General features: G+C 46.7%; 1 protein-coding gene across 1 annotated transcript; it reads left to right on the top strand.

Moving 5' to 3' along the window:
• Window positions 1-9,036: 9,036 nt before the first annotated feature.
• On the top strand, window positions 9,037-16,698 carry TEKT4 (tektin 4). The gene is made up of 6 exons (XM_036392575.2): window positions 9,037-9,555; window positions 11,517-11,587; window positions 12,808-12,951; window positions 14,170-14,392; window positions 15,713-15,867; window positions 16,363-16,698. The coding sequence occupies exons 1-6, from the start codon at window positions 9,037-9,039 to the stop codon at window positions 16,580-16,582; spliced, it is 1,332 nt and encodes a 443-aa protein (XP_036248468.1). The 3' UTR covers window positions 16,583-16,698.
• Window positions 16,699-20,361: the final 3,663 nt, after the last annotated feature.

Below are 20,361 nucleotides of genomic sequence, written 5' to 3'. Positions count from 1 at the left end.
ATGGGTTCCCGTCCCCTGGAATGTTTTCGGGAGTGCGAGCTCATTATCCAACAGCACATTCCGTTTGCAAATGCAGCTCCCGATGTTCTTCCCAGTTAATAACTGGGAATTGATTGGGAAGAGAGGTCAGGCGGCTTTCAAAGCACCCAGAGCTGAGCCTAATGGGGCTCCTAAAGAGCCGGGATGTAGCGGTGATCCCGGGGTTTTATGGGATGGTGCCAGGTTGGGATGAACAAAGTGTGGCGATTTTAGTGTGGGATACAAAGGGAAAAGCCCCACCAGGCAGGGGAGAGAGGAATGGAAAAGACCTCGAGGATGGAATCCAAGCATTCCTAAAAATTGATCAGGATGATCCAACCTGTCTGCAGGGCTGCTTGTGGGAATGCCACGGGGATAGGAGGGATATGGGATGATGGATTGGGATGAGGCACATGGAAAAATCCAAAGGGAAACACCAGGATCTCCTTCAAGTTGAATTCTGCTTGAATTCCTTCCCTGGGGTTGAATTCCCTCTGTTTCCTGCCCTTTTGGCCAATGTTTTCCATTAAAACCAGGGTAAGTTTGTGGGAATTCTGAAGGATGTGGGGTTTCCAGTTCAAATGGGGGTCTCAGTCACTTTGTTTCCCAAGCTTTTGGGGTTCCTGACTCTGGGAAAGAGAATTCCAGAATGATGAGGAGGATCCTTGCTCTGGCCACATCCCTGGAATTGTTCAAGGACGGGGCTTGGAGCATCTTGGAATAGTGGAAGATGTCCATGTGGAAAAAAAATCGACTTTGATTCCAACTCCATGGAATTAACCCTGGAATAAACAGAGCAAGATCTGCCCTGCTCCTCCCAATTCCTTGTGGGATCCTCAGGAATTGTGGGAGGGAATAAATCCTCATGCCAGGAAAGGGATGGATTTGGGGATGGATTTGGGGATGGATCCAGCATTCTCGGGAGCATCCCTGCTCTCCTGACACCCGGCTGCAAAGCTGGAAATTTTACTGCCTGCCTTTGGGATGGGGTCGAGGCATCACTTGGGCCCCTCCTTCTCCCCATTCCCATTTGACTCCACCTCCTGTTTCCCTCTAGAAGTCATCGTCCTGAGCTGGAGAATTCCAGAGTGGGAAACTCCAGAAGAGCTCCACCAACTCCCAACCACATCTTCCCTCTGGGATTTAGGATTTGTCCTGATTAGCTGGGAGAAAAGTGTGGAAACTCCAGTACAATCCCTGCTTTGCACCTTCCCTTTCCTTTTCCTTTCCCCTTGCTGGCACCAAATCCCAAATCCAAGGGAACAAAATCATTGGAATTGCTGCTAAGTCCTGAAATGAATTATCTGGATGCTGATGGAGAGCTGGATGTGTTGGGGGACTTCATCCAGCCAGGGATCCAGCAAGAAAATGTCATGATGAATAAATTCGGGATGTTTTAGGAGGAATCATTGAATTTGGGATCTGTGGATCCTCCCAGTCCCGTTTCCATCCCAGAAATTGTTTGGCTTTTCCCTTCCAGCCTCAAAGTCAAATCCAAGATCAGGGAGTGCATCCAGAGGGGAATTTGCCCCCCTGCTGAAGTTTGGGATGGAGCAGGGAATGTTCTGGCTGAGGATGGATCAGGAAGGAGAAATCCCATTCCAAAAGTGCCAGGGAACAACAGCCAGGATTTGCTCCTGCTCTGGGAGTCTCATCCGGCTCTTTCCATGATTTTTTTTATGGATCACTCCCGGCTCCTTTAATGTTCCACTGGTTTTATTGGGATTTATGACATTCCCACCCGGGCTGGGAGGGAACAGCCAGGGATTGATGATCCTTAATCACATCCCAAACTCCTGGAAGTTCTGAGGGATTGAGATCCCTGGGAGGGAACAGGCAGGGATTGATGATCCTTAATCACATCCCAAACTCCTGGAAGTTCTGAGGGATTGAGATCCCTGGGAAGGAGCATCCAGGGGATTTCTGATCCATAATCCCATCCCAAACTCCTGGAAGTTCTGGTGGATCTCAGATCCCATTCCCGACCCTTTCCAGCCTCGGGAATGTCGCTTCCTGCCTCCATTTGTCCTCTTGGAAAAGGGGTTCGGGAAGAGCTGGGAGCAGGATCCCATCTCCATCGATTGTGTGCCCTCTGCTGGCAGCCTCTTTTCCAGGGAAAAACGGGAAAATCCCGCCGGGAAGGATTTGGGGGCTGCCCTTCAAATACGGGAAAATCCTTGGATAGGATCTGATCCTCACGGGAATTTCCTTCTGCTCTTCCAGGAGCAGGGAATGAGCTCCTGGATTTCCTTTGGAGCCGGCTGGATCCTGTAGGAGCTCCTGAATCCCGGGCATCCAAATCCCCGGAATTCTCTGCTTCTAAGAGCCCTCAGTGTCACCTGATCCCTGAAATAAATGAGGAAAAAGCAAGGATTTATGGAATTTATCCTGGCTGATATCCAAGTTCAGCGGGAGAGCCACGGCAGGAAGTCCCTGTTTTCCAGAGAAACTGGGATGCCCCATCCCTGGAAAAATCCCAGGCTGGGTTGGACGGGATTTGGAGCAACCTGGAATTTGGAATGGGATCAGCTTTATCCCTTTTCCACCCAAACCATTCTGGGATATTGTGAAACACGGGAAAACCAGGAGAGGGAAATTTGAAGGCAATACAGGTGTTTTCCAGAAAATCCATATTTAAGGGAATTTTGGATATTGGGATTAACCAGAATCAATCCACCTGCACTTCCTAAATGTTTCCTACAAAGTTCCTTCCCTCATGCAAACTTTGCATTCCTGAAATTCAGGTCGGCACCTCCAATTCCCAGAATTCCACTTCCAAGCCATGATTATTTTTTGGGAAGCTCAGCACTTCTCCGATCGGAATGTTCGGCCCAGAATGAGGTCAGGGAACCTTTGGGCCAGGTTAAAAACCTTGGAAAAGTTGGAGTTTATTCCTGATAATCCTCAGGGATGAGTTCAGGGAGGAATTCACCTCCTTGGGCCAGGAGGGGATAAAGTAATTTAATTTCTCTTTGTTATCCAGGAGATTCCTTGGCCTCCTGGCCTGGATGTTCATTTTTTGGGGATAACAAGGAAGGAATGAAGCCAGAAAAAAGAGAAATAATCTTTTCCACAGATAATTGGGATGAGCTCCTTATCTGGCCTCTAAAAACTTGGAGCAGGAGGGGTCAAATGAGCCCAAATGATTTGGTGATCCCGAAAAATGAGGTGAGAGCTCCGGAAGCTCTGCTCTTGGCCAAAATTATCCTGTTTTTTTTTTTGGGATAAAAATGAGGAGAAGCAGCCCCAGCTCTGAGGGCCCCTGGAATTCTGGGTGCAGAGGGGCTGCAGAGCCAGGAATTCCCTCACAAATCCAAAAAAAACCCCAGGAAAACCGGGAGCCTCCAGCTCACATGGGGATGAAATCCCAGCTGATCCCAATTCCAGAAGACAAAACAAAACATTTCCCGTTCCAGAGCTTTCCCTGGCTGCTCCAGAGCCTGAGGGAAGGACACCCCCAAGGATCCCAGCTCATCACAGCAAATCCAGCTGGAAGATTCCGGAAAATTCCCCCTGGAGCATCTCCCATCCCTGGAGCTCTCACTGGCCTCATCCCTGTGCTGCTCCGGCCTAAAATATTCATGGGAGGCCTCTAAAAGCCTGGCTTAGCCTCTAAAAGCCTGGTTTAGCCTCTAAGGCTTGGCTTTGGCTCTTAGGCCTAGCTTTGGCTCTAAAAGCCCAGCTTTGTAAAGCCCAGCTTTGGCTCTAAAAGCCTGGATAAGAACAAATTTTTGGGAATGATCCAGAGGCTGAAAGGAGCCTCCCCATAGGGAGTTTTAGCCAGGGAGAAGTGGGATAATGGGGTTAATGTGGGATTGGGAACGGCAGGGATGAGCTCCCTCCAGGGCCTGGGAGCTCTCTCCATTCCCATCCCACATTCCAAGGACAATTCAGGAATTTTCTTTTTGTCTCCTTTGCTTTCTTCCTCTTCTCAATGTCCAGCCTAGTCTCCATCCCAAATTTTCTCAGGAGCAGCATTTTCCATGATTTTCCCTAAAGTCCCAGCATTCCCAAAGAATCCGTGGCTGCCTCATCCTGGGAATGTCCAAGGCCCGGCTGGATGGGGCTTGGAGCAGCCTGGAATTGTGGAAGGTGTTGGGATGGAGCTGAGCTTTCCATCCCAAACCATTCCCTAATTCCAAAGGCTCAGGATTGCCCTGCAAGGGGCTTTCATTCCAGCAGGATTCCCAGGGAAAGCTGGAGCAGCTTCCCAAGATTCCAGGCTCTCCTTGGGCTTCATTCCTGGTTTATTTCCTGTTTAAAGGGGATTTTTGGGATATTTTAGCTCCAATAAATCCATCTGGTGTATCCCAAAGGAGATAAGGAATAACAAAACTCCCAATCCAGTTTTATCATTACTCCTGGTTTATGGTTAAATCCATGGATTTCTTTTGGAATTCTCTCTGGACAGAGAATTCCCAAATTTGCCCAGCCCTGAGCTGCCACTGGAGTTTGGGAATCATCTCCAAAAATCCAGATTATTTGACTTTTTGAGGATCAGTTATGGAATATTTTTGTCGATTCCCATTCCCACTCATCCCACTTCATTCCAGAAAACCCCTTCCCATTTTCTCCTGTAATTCCAACCCTTCAGGATCCACAACAGCTCCAACTTGGGAATTTTGCCTTTTTTACTCTTTTTAATTGGATTTTCCTGCTGCATTCCCTGATTTTCCCTCTTCCATGAGCTTTGCTGCTGGAAGGGAATCCCTGCTCCACTCAGGAATTCCTGAATTCCCACCTCGGGGCTGGAATTCCTGTTGCCCATGGCAACCTCTCATTGCCGATGGAAATCCTCCTTAAAATTCCTTTTTCCTCCCAAATCCAGCAATTCTATATTTTTCCCAAGAAGAAAATCAGGATTTTTATGGATTCTTGACCTCCAAGCTCCTCTTATTCCCACTTTTTTTTCCTTAATTTTCTTTCATTTATCCCCTAAAATTCCTTTAGTTTCCAATGAGCTCCTTGTGCCACTGATGAACCCACAGCAAAATGATTCAAAACCCTCTGGAATCTTGGAAAATCACCTGAAAGTGCCTGAACTGGGAGCAGCTCCCTGGAATTGTGCTCCACTCCCAAATTTTCCTATTTATCCACGCATTCCATGCAGGAAAAAGAAAGGTGCTGGAGGGGTTTCCCTCAGGATTCCCTCCCTGGGTTTTTCCCGTTTTTTTTTTTTTTTTTTTTTAAGGAATGCCGACTTGAAACTCGTGGAGTGTGAAATCCTGGCTGGGCGTTTCCATGGGAACCAGGCGGGTTTTCCTGCCGAGGATTCCCGCTGACCTCACTCCCGCTCGATTCTCTCCCACTCCCGGTTTTCCCTCGGTTTCAATTCCCGGTGTTTCGCTCTCCTGGATTTCCCTCTTTCCATTTCAAGGATGGAGAATTCCCGGCATTAAAAAAAGTGGGATAAAACCACCTAAGGCCGTTTTTTTTTTTTTTTTTTCCCCCAGGAAAATCCCCTCAGCTGGGTGGGAATGATTGAAATGTCCAGGAAAGATGGAGAGGGAATATTCCCAAGGGTATGGAATGATGGGGAAAGGGGGAATAGCTTCCAGTTGCCAGAGGGCAGGGATAAATGGGATATTGGGAAGGAATTCCTGGCTGGGAGGGGCTGGGATGGAATTCCCAGAGAAGCTGTGGAATTCCTGGATCCCTGGAAGTGTCCAAGGAAAGGTTGGATGAGGACTGGGATAATGGGAAGCGTTGGGGTTGGAATGGGATGAACTTTGAGATCCTTTCCCAATCCAAACTATTCCAGGAGCAATCCAGGATCATCCTGGCCTGACCATTCCAGAGTCAATCCCACACAAAAGTGGGATTTTAGGATAAAAAAAAAAGATGGAAATGGGATAAATGATCCGTCCTGGGAATGATCTGAGCAGCAGGAGCCTCCAGGTTCCTCCTGGAATGGGGAAGCTTTTCCAGGAGGCTCCTCTTGTACTCCAGATTATCCCAGGAGAAAAAGAATTCCTCTTTTTTTTTTCCATAAAAATGTTTTCCAGGCTGGGATGGAAGAATTCCAGTGTCCTCATCCATAGCAGGGCTGCAAAGGGATCCTCCATAAAATCCCATTAATCCGAACAAATTCCATGAAGGAAATTCCCTTCTCCCACTTTTCCAGCGGTGCTTTCCCTTCCTCCAGCAGGAACAAAGGGATCAAAAGCTCCTGCAGGAAGAGCTATCCTGAAAAGTCACGGAAAGGGCACATTAATAAGGGATGAGCCAGGAGGAGGCAGAAATGCGGGAAGAGCAGCAGAGCCTCATTATCCCAGATCCCAAAATTCCTCAGGAGGCTCCAGCGGAGCTGAGCCAGTGAATATTTTATAGGGAAGCTCCCGTTCCCTTCCTGCTTTTCCGTGTGGCCTCTCCCGAAAGAGCGATTTGCTTTGGAAAACAAGGAACGTTCCCCGAGTGGAAAACAAACAAGGAATCCCACAAAACTCCAGGCACAGCGCTGGGATCAGAGCCAGCAACACCTGGAATATTCAAAATCCCCCCCTTGCTTCCCCAAATCCCAGCACATCCGACTTTTCCTTTTATCTCGGAGAATCCCCTGCTCCAAACACCGGGAATAAAATCCCTGTGTTCGAATCCCCCTTCCAGCCTGGATAAAAATCCCTCCCAGTGGCACAGCCACATTCCCTAATCCCAAAATTCCCTTGGATGTGCCTCCCCCAACCTCCCGTCCCCCCACATCGGGAGCATTCCAGCCAGCCTGGAATGTTGGGATTGGGATCGCTCCAGGTTTTTATCCCTGCTCCAGACGGGGAATTGGAGCTGCGTGGGCGAGCGGCTCCTGCACGGCGGCAGCGCCGCAGGCACATGGAGGAATGTGTGCCGGGAAAAGCGGGAATGGGGGAACACCGGGAATGGGGGAACACCGGGAATGGGGGCACTTGTATCCCTCTCCCCTCCCCAGGAGGATCCATCCATCCCTGATCCTTTTATTAGGCTGGAAAACTGGGAAAGACGGGAGGGGCGGGCTCTTTTCCTTTTCCTTGAGCTGTCCCAGGCATGATTTTTGCATCCCTCATCCACCCTTCCCAAACTGGTGCCAGCATCCCAAAAAATCCTCTATCCCTCTTTTCCATGAAGGAGTTAAATAAATGACATCAGCACTTCCCTACACAGTAAAACTCAGAAATTCCTCTATCCCTCTTTTCCATGAAGGAGTTAAATAAATGACATCAGCACTTCCCTACACAGTAAATCCCAGAAATTCTGTCAGACCCCATTTATTCTCTGAAAAGATCCTAAACCCGGAACAGACCTGGGATTATTTGCATTGCAGGGATTATTCCAAGAGCTAATCGGCTCCAGTGCGGAGCGTGGGGAGGATTGGGAGCAAACAGGATTGGAGGCTGGAATTCTCCCAGCACTCTTGTAATCCAGCAGGGATATCCATAATCCTTCCCAAAATTGCCCTCAAAGCTCTGAGGTGCTGGGAGAAGATGCAATCTGAACAATAATTCCCTCCAAATCCTGATTTTCTTGGTACATCGCCGGTTTTCCAAAATGGGAGTGATTCCCCTCTGCAGGAATGGGGAGGTGGTTTTAAAATCCACCTGGAGTGTGGGATTCCCTATGGAACTCTGTGGGAATTCTGCCCACACCTGCCAAGTTCATCCTGAAGTTCTGCCAGCTGGAAAAAGCACCTTCCCCAAGCCAGAGAATTCCACAAATCTCATCAAGATCCACATCTCCTCCAGGAGTGCCAAACTTCCCTTCCTCTTTTATTCCCCTTTTCCCCAACAGGACCGGAGTCACAGGAAAGGCCTCAACAACGAATATTTGGGAATAAAAGCAGAACAAAGAGCACAAATGTGTTCAACCGAGCAGCCTAAACCCAGTGGGGGCTCTCTGGAATTTTCCGTGAGGAACCAGAGGGGTTGGAACTGGGATGAAATCCTGTCACCCCTCAGCCTCCTTTTTTTCCAGGCTAAACAACCCCAGGTCCCTCAGCTGTTCTTCCAAATGTTGGCGTTCCAAGCCCTTCATCGTGTTGCTCTCATCTGGACACGTTCAATCTCAACGTCTTTCCTACGGTTCCATGAGGGCCGCCCCGGCCGCCATGACACCTCCCTCAGGCACCTTCCCGCCATTTCCCGTCACCATGGCAACGAGCCGCCCTCACCATGGCCATCCTAGGCCCTTGGAAAGGGCAAGGCCCAGACCCCCAGCCCACGGGGCAGAAAAAGGCTCTGAACTGCCCATCCTGGGTTCTTCTGGAAGATTCCAGAAAGCTGAGTGGGCTCTGGCTTTTCCATGTTGCGTGTCCTAAAGAAATGGAGAGAAGAAATTTTGTGTGAGCTCTGCTGGCACAATCCCTCCGGGCACAGGGCAAGGTCTTTGCGTGCTGAGGTTTTGCTGTGGCCAAGGAAAGCTCCTGGCTCAGGGTCACCTTTGCTGCTCAGCCAGACACCCCAGGTGCCCCAGCCACAGGAAATTGCTGGATCCGGGCGGTGCCGGTGCTGGCAAATGCCAGACCTGGGTGGTGCAGGCGCCAGCAATTTGCTGGATCTGGAGTCCTGGCACCGGCAAATTACCAGACCTGGGCGGTGTCGGGAAATTGCCGGATTTCACCTTTCCGTGCCAGCAAATTGCTGGACTTAGGCTGTGCTGGCACAGAGAAATTTCTGGATCTGGGCTCTGGCGGTGGCAGCAAACACCAGATTTCAGGCTCCAGGTGCTGCTAAGCACCAAATCTGAACCCCTCCTTTTCCTTCCTGGAACGAGATGCCCTCACCTTCCCAGAACCCCTGGCATTTCCCCTCAGCCCTCCGCAGCTCGCGGCCTTTCCAATTTAACTGCAGCCGCCTTCCCGTTACCACGGCAACGAGCCGCGTGGGGGCGGGCGCAGACAGCTCATCCACCAATCAGCGCGGCGCTCAAGGCGGACCCGCTTTTTGATTGGTGTACATTGCTGTCCATCAATCCGCGGGCCCGCCCTGTCGTTGGTTGCCGCGGTGAGGCGAGGACGCTCGGGCGGGAGCGGCGAGCGGCGGAGGCTCCGCCATGGCGCAGCCCGACGAGCCGCACCCGCCGGTCGTTCCCTCCTGCCCGCTGCCCAGCAAGACCTGCGATGTGGTCCTCACCGAGAGGCCGCGCTCCTGCTGCGGCATGGCCATGGCCGGCTTGCGCACCGCCAAGTACCATCTGCCCGAGTGGCACCGCCGCAACGCGGGCGTCTGCTACGAGGCGTACACGGCGGGCGAGCAGGCGGAGCGCGGCCGCGCCGAGGCCAAGCACCTGGTCAAGCATGCGGCCGCCAGCGCGCAGCGAGCCCAGGGCTACTCCAAGGCCACGCTGGGCCAGCGGCTGCAGGACATCCACTTCTGGAGGGTGGAGCTGCAGAAGGAGATCATGGAGCTGGACGCCGAGACCAACCTGCTGGCGGCCCAGAAGCTGCGGCTGGAGCGGGCGCTCGATGCCACCGAGGTGCCCTACTCGGTTGTCATCGATAACCTGGAGTGCCGGGAGCGGCGGCAGCCCCCGGACCTGGTGATCGATGAGGTGGAGAAGCAGCTGATGAAGGTGAGCAGCACCTGGGCTTGGTGACAGCCCCGGCGCTGCTGCTCTGGTGGTAACAGGGGGCAATAATTCTAATAATCTCGCATGGTTTAACCTCTTCAGTACTATTCTGCTTAGCCAACACCAACTATGAACGAACTCACAGCCAAATCCTCCTACTTACACGAGGCCTTCAGCCCCTTCTACCACTCATAGCCACCTGATGACTCCTAGCTAACCTAACTAACCTAGCCCTCCCTCCAACAACAAACCTCATAGCAGAACGAACGATTGTAATCGCACTTTTCAACTGATCCGCCTTCACAATTATCCTAACAGGAGCCACAAAATCCTACTTACCCCCTCATACACCCTGTACATGCTCATAATGACACAACGAGGCACTCTCCCATCCCACATTACATCAGTCCAAAACTCCTCCACACATGAGAACATCTTCTCATAGCCCTACATATAATCCCCATAATGCTCCTAATCCTCAAACCTGAACTAATCTCCGGTATCCCCATATGCAAGGATAGTTTCGACCAAAACATGAGGCCGTGACTCTAAAAATAGAAGTTAAACCCTTCTTACAGCGCTGGAATGAGGAGCAGCAGTGAAGAGGGGAAGCTGCGGATGCTGGAAGGGTCTCGTGCGAGTCGGGGTCTGGTGCTCCTTCCTGCACTCCAGGTGTCACTCTGAGGAATTTTTCGAGTCCTTGCTATGTTTAAAAAGTGTTCAAATCACTTTGGGAAGTGATTAAATCACTTTGGAAGTGTGGCTGGAGGAGAGCAAATCCCTCCCTCAGCCCGGACCCCAACAAAACCGACCCAGAGTTTTCCTGCACCAACACAAAATCCTATTCTGGCATAAATTCCTTCTCTACTCGCCTTGAAATCCCCTCCTCTCTGACTTTAAAAGTCCACAATCCAGAAGTTCAGGAACATTGGGATATTCCTTGGTTGTTCCCATGCTCAAATTGTCCAAATTTTGGCAGTTTCTGTCATTAATTCTTCCCGAGTTTTGCCAAGGTGATGATCCAACCCTGTCATCGAGATTCCTGTCAAATTCCAGTGTCATTCTTGTGCTGGATGTTACAAAACACACATTTTCCATCCTGGAATTACACCTATTCCAATATCCCATAAATTAGTTAATGATTATTCACCTGCAGCCTCCCATCAGAGTCGATTCATGATCAGTTACTCATTAAACCAGAGGATTAATATTTGAAAAGTATGGATCAGACTGAAATGTTTAAACCCGGTGGGGTTTTTGGGATTATCCTGGGAAGAACCAGGAATTTCTTGATCCCTTTGGATCCTTCCCAACTCAGGATATTCTAGGATTCCACGTAGAGGGCATGGTAGGATTTAGGAATATTTTGAATGGGAATTTGGTGTAATTTCTGATTTATAATCAATATTTAAGAGGTTTTACCAGTTAAAAATATAAACAGGGAAGAGTTGGGGTAGGATATTTCCGTGTGGGAATTGTTACCATTTTTAGGCTGGAAAAGACTTGAGAGCTCATCAAGTCCATGGTTCCAGGCATGGGAATATTCCCTGATTTTTCCCTATCTCAAAACTGAGCAGGGAATTCATTTATTCCATTTAATCTGATGGGAACATGGAATCCTGGAATGGTTTGGGATGGATGGGACCTTAAAAATAATTGATTCTCACTTCTTCCCACTATTCCCACCCTCTCCCACTATGCCAGGTTTCTCCAAGCCCCTTCCAACCTGACCTTGGACATTCCAGGGATGGAGCAGCAACAGTTTCTCTGGGAATCTGTGCCAGGGAAGAATTCCTTCCATAACAGGATAACACTCAGACTTTTTCATGGAATCCACAGAATTCCAAGTTTTACCATAACAAAAGTGAGAGTAGATAAGGAAATTTAAGGATTTATCCTCAAGTTGCTCCTCAGGATTGTGTTTCCTGCTGTGGATCCGTGGAATTGTCCCTGTTTTTCTTTAGGAAGCCGATCTGATCCGGGATATCCGTGATCTTCTGAAAAGAACCATCATCCAAGCTGCCACCCAGATAAGGTAAAACATTTCCCAGGATTCTTCAGCCAAATAATTCCTGGGATAAAGGTGGACACAGATCTCAGCCAGGCCAGGCTTACAAGCTGAGGGAATTCCGTGTAAACCCGGATTTTCAGGTAGATTTAGATTTTCCTGCTTTCCACAACTGTGTTGGATTTGTTTTCCAACACTAAATTCCACTGCTATAAAAATATTCTCTGGATATCTTCTTGGGAATATCTTTGTATTATTAAAGGGCTTTTTGGGATCAAAGGCGCTTTCCAAGAGGAATTTTTTTTGCCACCAGAGGTCAGTGTGGACTTTAAATCTGGAATTTCTGTGCCAGGCCAGGTGTTCCTTGCCATTCCAAAGGATTATTTCCTTGGAATTTCTAACAAACCCTTTGGAAAGATGTTATTGTATCCTAAATTCCATCAATACAAAGGAATCATGCTGGAAACTTCATATTTTAGTTAAGAAAAATCCTTCAATCTGCTCCTGTTCTACCTGATAAAAGAAATACTGTTTTTTAAAAAATGGCTGTAAACGCCAATTAATATTAAGTAGCTCTGTTATATTAATCAGAGCATGAGAGGAGCCTAATGAATTTAATTTGGAGATTTTAATTGTTTTAAGATCATTTTAGCCCCATTTTAGTCTAAGTTCAGTCCCATTTTATTCCCCTTTTCCAAGAGAATTCCCAATTCCTTGGCTGAGAGTGACACCTGCTGTTATCAGCTGATAACAACCCACAGGCTTTTGTAATTAGAATCATTATATAACTGAGCGATGTGTGACTCTAATTAACAACAAAGCAGCAATTTTAATCTGAATATCATTAAAGATTATCCAGTTCCATGGGCAGGGACCTTCCACAATCCCAGGGTGCTCCAACCTGGCCTTGGACACTTCAAGGATCCAGGATCAGCCACAGCTTCTTCGGGAATTCTATTCCAGAGCCTCCCTACCCTCACACTGGAATTTTTTCCCAAAATCTCATCTCAGTCAGGCTCCTCTTCCAGGCACCCTCACACTGGAATTTTTTCCCAAAATCCCATCTCAGTCAGGCTCCTCTTCCAGGAGATGGCGGAGGGAAGGGAGAGTTTGGGATTTTCCAGCCCGCAAGGAATTTCACGGTCTTGTTTCCCTGTAGAACACAAAGGGAGGAGCTGTGCTTCCCAAAGAGGGATAGATTGGGAATTCTCTTGCTTCCAGCTGAGCCGTGATCTCAACTTTTCCAGGTCCAACCGGATCCAGAAGGAGAACTGCGAGCTGGACTGGTCGGATAAGGTGGAGACGTACAACATCGATGACAAATGCGTCGGCTACTGCACCGACAGCACCGACGTCCAGTACCACCCCAGCTCCGTCAAGTTCGAGGAGAAGTGAGTAATTCCCAGGAGCTCACACCTGGAACGCCCAATCCCAGCTGGGACTGGCTGTGGAAAGAGCTTCAAGGCAGCCCCATGGATGGAAAGGCTGTGCTGGATGTTCTGCGTAGAATGTTTGGGTTGGAAGTTCCTGGAAGTTCCTCCGGTTCCGATCCCAACACCTTCCACCATCCCAGGCTGCTCTAACTCCATCCTTGGGTTCTTCCAAGGGATGGGGCAGCCACAGCTTCTCTGGGAATTCTATTTCAGCCCCTGCCCACCCTCTCAGGGAATTCCTTCCCAATATCCCATCTATCCCATCTCATCTCTCCGTGTGAAGCCATTCCCTGTGTCCTGTCCCTCCATCCCTTGTCCCCAGTCCAGCTCTCCTGGAGCCCCTTCAGGCTCTGGAAGGGGCTCTGAGCTCTCCCTGGAGCCTTCTCCTCTCCAGCCTGTCAAGATCCTTGTTTTTTTTTTTTTATTTCCAGCCTGTAAATCCTGGATATATTCCCGAGTTTATTTGCCATGACTGAACTGGACAAAAAAATGTGCGTGAATGTTTTGAGCAGCCTTAGCTCAAGATGGAGCACTTGGACTGATTTTATTTTAGGCTTCAGTTCCCTCTGAAGCCACAGGAGCGAGAGATTATTAATTTGGGGATTTTTTATTAATTTATTGGAGAATTTTTATAGATTTATTAGAAGTTTTTCTTGAGTTATTCAAGAATTTTTATAAATTAATTCAAGGATTTTAATTGATTCATTAAAATATTTTATTAATTTATCCAAGATTTTTAATTAATTTATTTGAGGATTTTAACTGATTTATTCAAGGATTTTTATTACTTTATTTGAGGATTTTTATTGATCCATTAAAGGATTTTTCTTACTTTATTCAAGAATTTTTATTAATTTATTAAAGGATTTTTATTGATTTATTAGAAGATTTTTCTTAATTTATTCAAGAATTTTCATTAATTTATTGGAGGATTTTATTAATTTATTAAAGGATTTTCATTAATTTATTAGAATATTCTATTAATTTATCCCAGAATTTTTATTAATTTATTTGAAAATTTTTATTAACTCCTTAAAGGATTAATCCCGTTCCTCACGAGAAACCCACACCACAAGCAAGACCTGAACCAACCAAAAACCAACCCCACTTTCCCAGGGTCAGAACCCCTTTCTTAAAGCCCAAACTCCCAATTTACCCCATTCCTTGTTCTTCCAGCGCCTCCACACCGAAGTCCTGGGCCCAGTTCAGCCACGACAACATTTCCAGGGCAGAGCAGGAGAAATTGGCGTCGGTGCAGCTCCGGTCCCTGATCAACAACATCATCCACGACGCGTCCGAGGACCTGCGCATGCAGCGGGCGGCGGTCAACGAGGCCTTTGACAGCCACTGCAGGGAGCTGGACGATGCCAAACTGCGCCTGGAGAACCACCTGCAGCAGGTCCGGGGCTCTTCGTGGAGTTCTGGCATCGTCAAACCAAAAAAAAAAATGGTTTAATCCGCATGGGAGTGAAATATTTTGGTGTCACATTAGGATACGGGGAGAGGTTTTGGGGTTTTGTTGCGGTCTCGGCAGTTTTTGTTGGGATGGAGTTCAGTTAAACACTTTAATCCTGATTTAAACCCTTTAAACCTGAATTAAACACTTTAAAACTGAATGAAACCCTAAAACTGGCTGATCAGGCAGCTCTGGTTGAGCCAGGATTCCCGGATTTTTCTGGGATGGCAGCAAAGTCAACCTGGCAGTTGACTTCAGCCTCCTCCAACATGGAGCAATTCCTTCTTTTGTGGATTTTACTGGATTTTATGTGGAATTCTGTGCTCTTTAAAAGTTATTTACTGGGTTTTTTTAAATGAAGTCCTGCTCCTTCTTTAAAAACTTTGGGAGTAAAGATTTTCCTCATCTCTGGACTGAGGTCATTGGAAATGTGGGAAAAAAGTCATTCCTTAGCCCCTGGTGGCAATTCCTGGGATGGGGATGTGTTGTCATCCCACAGAACACATGGAAGAGGTTTTGAGGGAATATTTCCAGCTTCTTTTTAGACTGAAAATGGGATTTTCAGCATAATAATAAAAATAAAAAGGTCAAAACCACTACAGTACTTTTATTTTTTCTGTGAACAAGGGGTGGCTTTGGGACTTTCCCCTTTTCCAATATGGAGTAACTCCTTTTTTCTCTTTTAGCCATTGGCAAGTGTGAAAAAAGTATTAATTCCTTAGGATCTGGGAATGACAGCTGGATATCTTTATTTTTTGCATGTGTATCAATGGTTATGAAGGGAACAATTTTAGGATTTCCTGTCTTTTCCATTTTCTTGAGAAAACCAGGTATTTCCAAGCTGATCAGCAGCTCTCCTTCAAAAGAAATTGATTTTTTTCTTGGATTTCTAGTTAAAATTTACTATTCAAAGCACTCCATGGATGTGGGATGTGTTTTCATCCCATGAGAGAGGTTTGGGATCTCTCCCATGGTTTTGGGACATGGGAGAAGCTGCAGAATATTTTCTGTTTTATTTAAATGAAAGCTGTGATTCTCAGTGTAATTTTAAAAATAAACAGGTCAAACCCACCTTAATTCTTGCATTTAATCTTAAATAAAATAAAATTATTTGTATTATCATCGAAAATGAAAATTATTCTCATTGTACTTCATTCCCCAGACTGGTGGTGAAAACTTTAATGCTTCACCATGAACAGATATTTTTGGGGCTGATATTCATCATTGTTTGAAGGTTTTTTTTCCCTTGGATTTTCTCTCCAGATCCTGAAGGATATTGGGGATGAGGAAGCCAACATTGTGAACCTGAAAAAAGCCATCAGGGACAAGGAAGCTTTCCTGAAGGTGGCTCACACCAGGCTCTACGACAGATCCTCCAGGCCCAACGTCGAGCTCTGCAGGGATGAGCCCCAGTTCAGGTCAGTAAATCAGCACCAAATTAGGCAATTAACCCCAACTTAGGTCATTAATCAACTCCCCCAAGGCTTCTGTTCAATCCCAAAGTGATCCCATTTGGGGCAGTTTAAAAAAATTTTTTACCTCACAACTTTTAATTTTTTCCATCATGACTTTTAATTTTTTTACTCAAAGTCAGAAATTACTTCTCAGTTCTGTAGTTGATCTTTATCCCAAATCAAATATTTTCTTGGATTTTTTTCTGAGGCTTTTTCCAGATGAATTTTAGATTCTGTAGTTGATCATTCTCCCAAATCCAATCTTGGATTTCTCTGAAGTTTTTTCCTGATAAATTTTTGATTCTGTAATTGATCTTTACCCCAAATCCAATCTTTTCTTGGACTTCTCTGAGGCCTTTTTCTGATGAATTTTAGATTCTGTCTTTGCTCCTTACCCCAAATCCAATCTCTTGGATCACCATCCCCTGATTTTTCATGCCTTAACCCAACTCCTTGCAGGTTGGTGAACGAAGTGGAGGAGCTCACAGTATTCCTGGAGGCCCTGAAGAGAAAACTGATGGAGTCAGAGCAGAACCTGAAGAATTTGGAGGAGACCAGGATGAAGCTGGAGAAGGAGATTGCTGTGAAAGCCAACAGCATTTTTATTGACCGGCAGAAGTGCATGGGCTACCGAGTTCGCTACCCCGTGGACCTGGAGGTGGCGAGTTACAAACAGTGATTTCTGTACCAGCCTGGAAAAACCAGGAGAAAAACTATTCCTTCTTTTCTGTTCAGCCATTGGCAAGTGTGGAAAAAAAAAAATCTGTGAGCTTTCATATGAAATAAATTGAGAAATTGTACATTAAAGTGTTGCGTTCACTTGGTTTTCTTCTACTTGGGATAAAATCCTTTCCTTTCCTTTCCTTTCCTTTCCTTTCCTTTCCTTTCCTTTCCTTTCCTTTCCTTTCCTTTCCTTTCCTTTCCTTTCCTTTCCTTTCCTTTCCTTTCCTTTCCTTTCCTTTCCTTTCCTTTCCTTTCCTTTCCTTTCCTTTCCTTTCCTTTCCTTTCCTTTCCTTTCCTTTCCTTTCCTTTCCTTTCCTTTCCTTTCCTTTTTTTACCAGCTTAAAAACAATTTATTCCATCTGCAATCTATAGCATGTGTGCCTATTTTGGGGGATTTCATCCTAATAATTAAATAGGAGTGAACATTTATTAGGAATAATAATGAATAGGAGTGAATATTTCTTAGGAATAATGACAATATCCAGGTGGAAATAAAATATTTATAGCTTGAAATGAGAGCAATAAAACTGAGGATAACTCACTCAGCAAGGAATTTAAGCTGCTCAGGCATTATTGATAAAAAAACCCAAATTTTCCAGGTTTGATGACAATTTGCCCTTGGGAAAACCACTCCCAATCCACGGCACCTGCTGAGATGAATCCACGGATTTTTAATTTTAATTTTTTTTCAAGGGAAAAAAAAAAGATAATTTAACCAGCTTGGGGGTGCAATCCTGAATTTCCACTTCAGCACTGGGGTGTGGAGTGGAGCTGGTGCTGTGTTCTGACTTTTCCCTGGAAGCAAAGCCTGTGGATGAGCTGTTATTCATCATTTTATCCACAATTATCCACATCCCCACCAAATGCCACGGAGCCATTATTGGGCATTTGTTAAACATGTGAGTGTCCAAAACCAGCAAAAAATGACTAGACCAAAATTCCATCATTTCCTGTTTTACTGGGATTTTTAACCTTTAAAAAGCAGCTGCTCAAACGGGAAAAATTTTCCTTAAAGGCAAAATTCCCACAAAAACCCTGGGCAGGGAACATTTGCAGAGCCCCTTGATGGGGTGTGGGGTTGGAATTCCTGGGATTTTGTGTTATCTGAATTTAGGATTGTCCAGGAATTGCTTTTCCTGCTAAAAGCTGCTCCCATTCTTTTGGGAATGTCAAGGAGGATTTGGAATCCAAGAGTTTGGGTTGTCCTTTAGGGTTTTTCATGGATTTCTCCTCATGATTGCATTTGATAGCCCTGATTTTGGATCCTGAGGGAGAAATCAGGGAATCCTGGAATGATTTGGGTTTGGAAGAGACCTTCAAGCCCATCCAGTTCCAACTCCAACACCTTCCACCATCCCAAGTTTTGCCAAACTCTGTCCAACCTTGAACATCCCAGGGATGGGGCAGCCACAGCTTCACTGGAATTCCATCCCAGCCTGGAATTCCTTCCCAAAATCTTCCCTCTTTTTGTTGCTAAATATATTTATAACATAAAATTATTATATTTTATAGGATTATGACTGAAGGGAAAACCCTGGAGCAGCCTTTATCCCACTTTTCCCAGGACTCCAAGCAGCAAAGTTTTGCTCCCACCCCTCCCAACCAGCAGCACTTGGAAAAAGGGAAACCTCAGTGTGGGAAACTTCAGCCTTTAACCCACAAAAAGTGAAAAAATGGGCTGGGAAAAAAAAGAATCCAAACACCCCAAGGCATTTAAACAAATATTCCAACACATTTATCCAATACTCTGACACATTTATCAAATATCCCAACATTTATCACCCTCTGCTGATAAGAGGGATTTTATTCCCAGCCTGTTTGAAAGTTGGAGGGGGAAGGGTTGAGAAATTATGGTGAAATGGAATTCCTTTTATTTTCTATAAAATCCACACGGTTTGGGTTGGAAAGGACTTTAAAAATCACCAGAATTCTGGTTCTTTGGAGCTTCTCTGCTGGGGAGAGGGGTTTGAACCCATTCCCACCCTGCCAAGGGCAGGAAAATGTTGGGAGAAGGATCCCAGAGCAGCTAAGTAAGGAAAATGTTGGGAGAAGGATCCCAGAGCTGTTGTGGCTTACGGGGAGAATTCCCAACCCCTTTTCCAGCCCCTTTCCCTCCATCCCACACCATTTCCCTCCTTTCCCTCCAGTGGTTCCTCTTGTTTTCCCACTTCTCCCGCAGGGAGTGGCAGTGCCAATCCCCGTGATTCAATTCCTGGGGATAATTGGTCTGGAGGGAAAATGGAATGAAAAGCAGAGGAGGCAGAAATGAGATTATTTCCCAGGCTCCATTTAACTGCCGGTGCCACCGCAGTGCAGGGATGTGCCCCAGGAACGGGCAGGGCCCATTTGGCTGCAGTGGAAATGTTTCATTCCTGGGAAAGCAGAGCTAATTTGGCAGATTGTTGTGATTATTTTAGACTGGATCTGCTGGAGAGGGGGAGGCTGGGAGCTGGGATAATGAAAAAATCTGGAAAAGCAGTGAGGAACTGGGCTGGGAAAGCTGCACGACCCCAGGAATGAGCAGCTTTGGGATGGGGTTATGGCACCAGGGCTCTCCGGCTTCTCTTCATCCCAAATTTTGCATCCATGGGTAAATCTTCCCTTCCCTTCCCTTCCCTTCCCTTCCCTTCCCTTCCCTTCCCTTCCCTTCCCTTCCCTTCCCTTCCCTTCCCTTCCCTTCCCTTCCCTTCCCTTCCCTTCCCTTCCCTTCCCTTCCCTTCCCTTCCCTTCCCTTCCCTTCCCTTCCCTTCCCTTCCCTTCCCTTCCCTTCCCTTCCCTTCCCTTCCCTTTTCTCCCTTTCTTCCCCTTTCCCCCCTTTTTTTCCCTTTCCCCTTTCTCCTCCTTCCCCATTTTCCCATTTCCTTCCCCTTTTTCCCTTTTCCCTTTTCCCTTCCCCAGCTCCAGAACAGGTCTCACCATCCCACCCCACCCCAACCCCTCTCTCTGAGCAGCTTTTCCTGCTCCATCCTCAAATTTCAGGGAACATCTGCTGGGATGGAGTTATTCCACAGGTGGAAAAAGGTGGGAATTAAATAAACACCAGCAGCTGGGAATAAATTAAACCTCATTTGGGATGATGTTCCCCAGGAAATGAATAAAAATGGAATGGCAGAAATCCACCAGGGAGGTAAACACGGTGTTCCTATTGTGTTTTCCTGGTGGGATTTGCCAGAGGGAAAATGGGATCCTAAATCTGGGAAGTGCAGGGAACAGGGCCTGAGGGATCCCATTTCCCTCTGTGGGATTGGGAGCTGAGGCATTCCCACATCCCAGGCTGCAAAAAAAAAGGATTTTCTGGGATCATTTTAGGGAGCAATTCACTCATAAATCAAACTTTTCCCTGATTTTATTAAAATGGGAGCAGGGAAAAAGGGAAGGGTTTGGAGTTTGCAGGAATAGGAAAAGCAAAAGGAAAGCTGGGATGATGCCATTCCATCCCCAAAATTCTCAAATTGAGCCATAAATCTCCACTTTTCCAATTCTTTTTTCATCTCAAGTTTGGCACTGCCAGAGTCCCCTCTGGGATAAAATTCCAGCTGCTTTTTCTGCTCTGCAAGGAGAAGTGAAGGAGTTTTCCTCTGAAAAAAACCAAAATTCCTCTTGGAATTAGGACTCGTTGTCCAACAGGATCCATTTGGGGCCGAGCCTCCTCCACCATGCCAGAGATTCACCATTCATATCTGGAATTTCTCCTCCCTCCTTGTTCCCTTCCCACCCCAGCATTTTCTGGAGGGA

This window comes from Molothrus ater, chromosome 16, assembly GCF_012460135.2.
Source record: "Molothrus ater isolate BHLD 08-10-18 breed brown headed cowbird chromosome 16, BPBGC_Mater_1.1, whole genome shotgun sequence".
Lineage (NCBI taxonomy): Eukaryota > Metazoa > Chordata > Aves > Passeriformes > Icteridae > Molothrus > Molothrus ater.
This window is presented reverse-complemented; position numbering and strand designations above follow the sequence as displayed.

Coding starts and splice junctions, on each gene's coding strand:
- TEKT4 (XM_036392575.2), top strand. CDS start 9,037: ATGGCGCAGCCCGACGAGCCGCACCCGCCGGTCGTTCCCTCCTGCCCG. Junction 12,952..14,169: donor TCCGTCAAGTTCGAGGAGAA/GTGAGTAATTCC, acceptor TTGTTCTTCCAG/CGCCTCCACACCGAAGTCCT. Junction 14,393..15,712: donor TGGAGAACCACCTGCAGCAG/GTCCGGGGCTCT, acceptor TTTTCTCTCCAG/ATCCTGAAGGATATTGGGGA.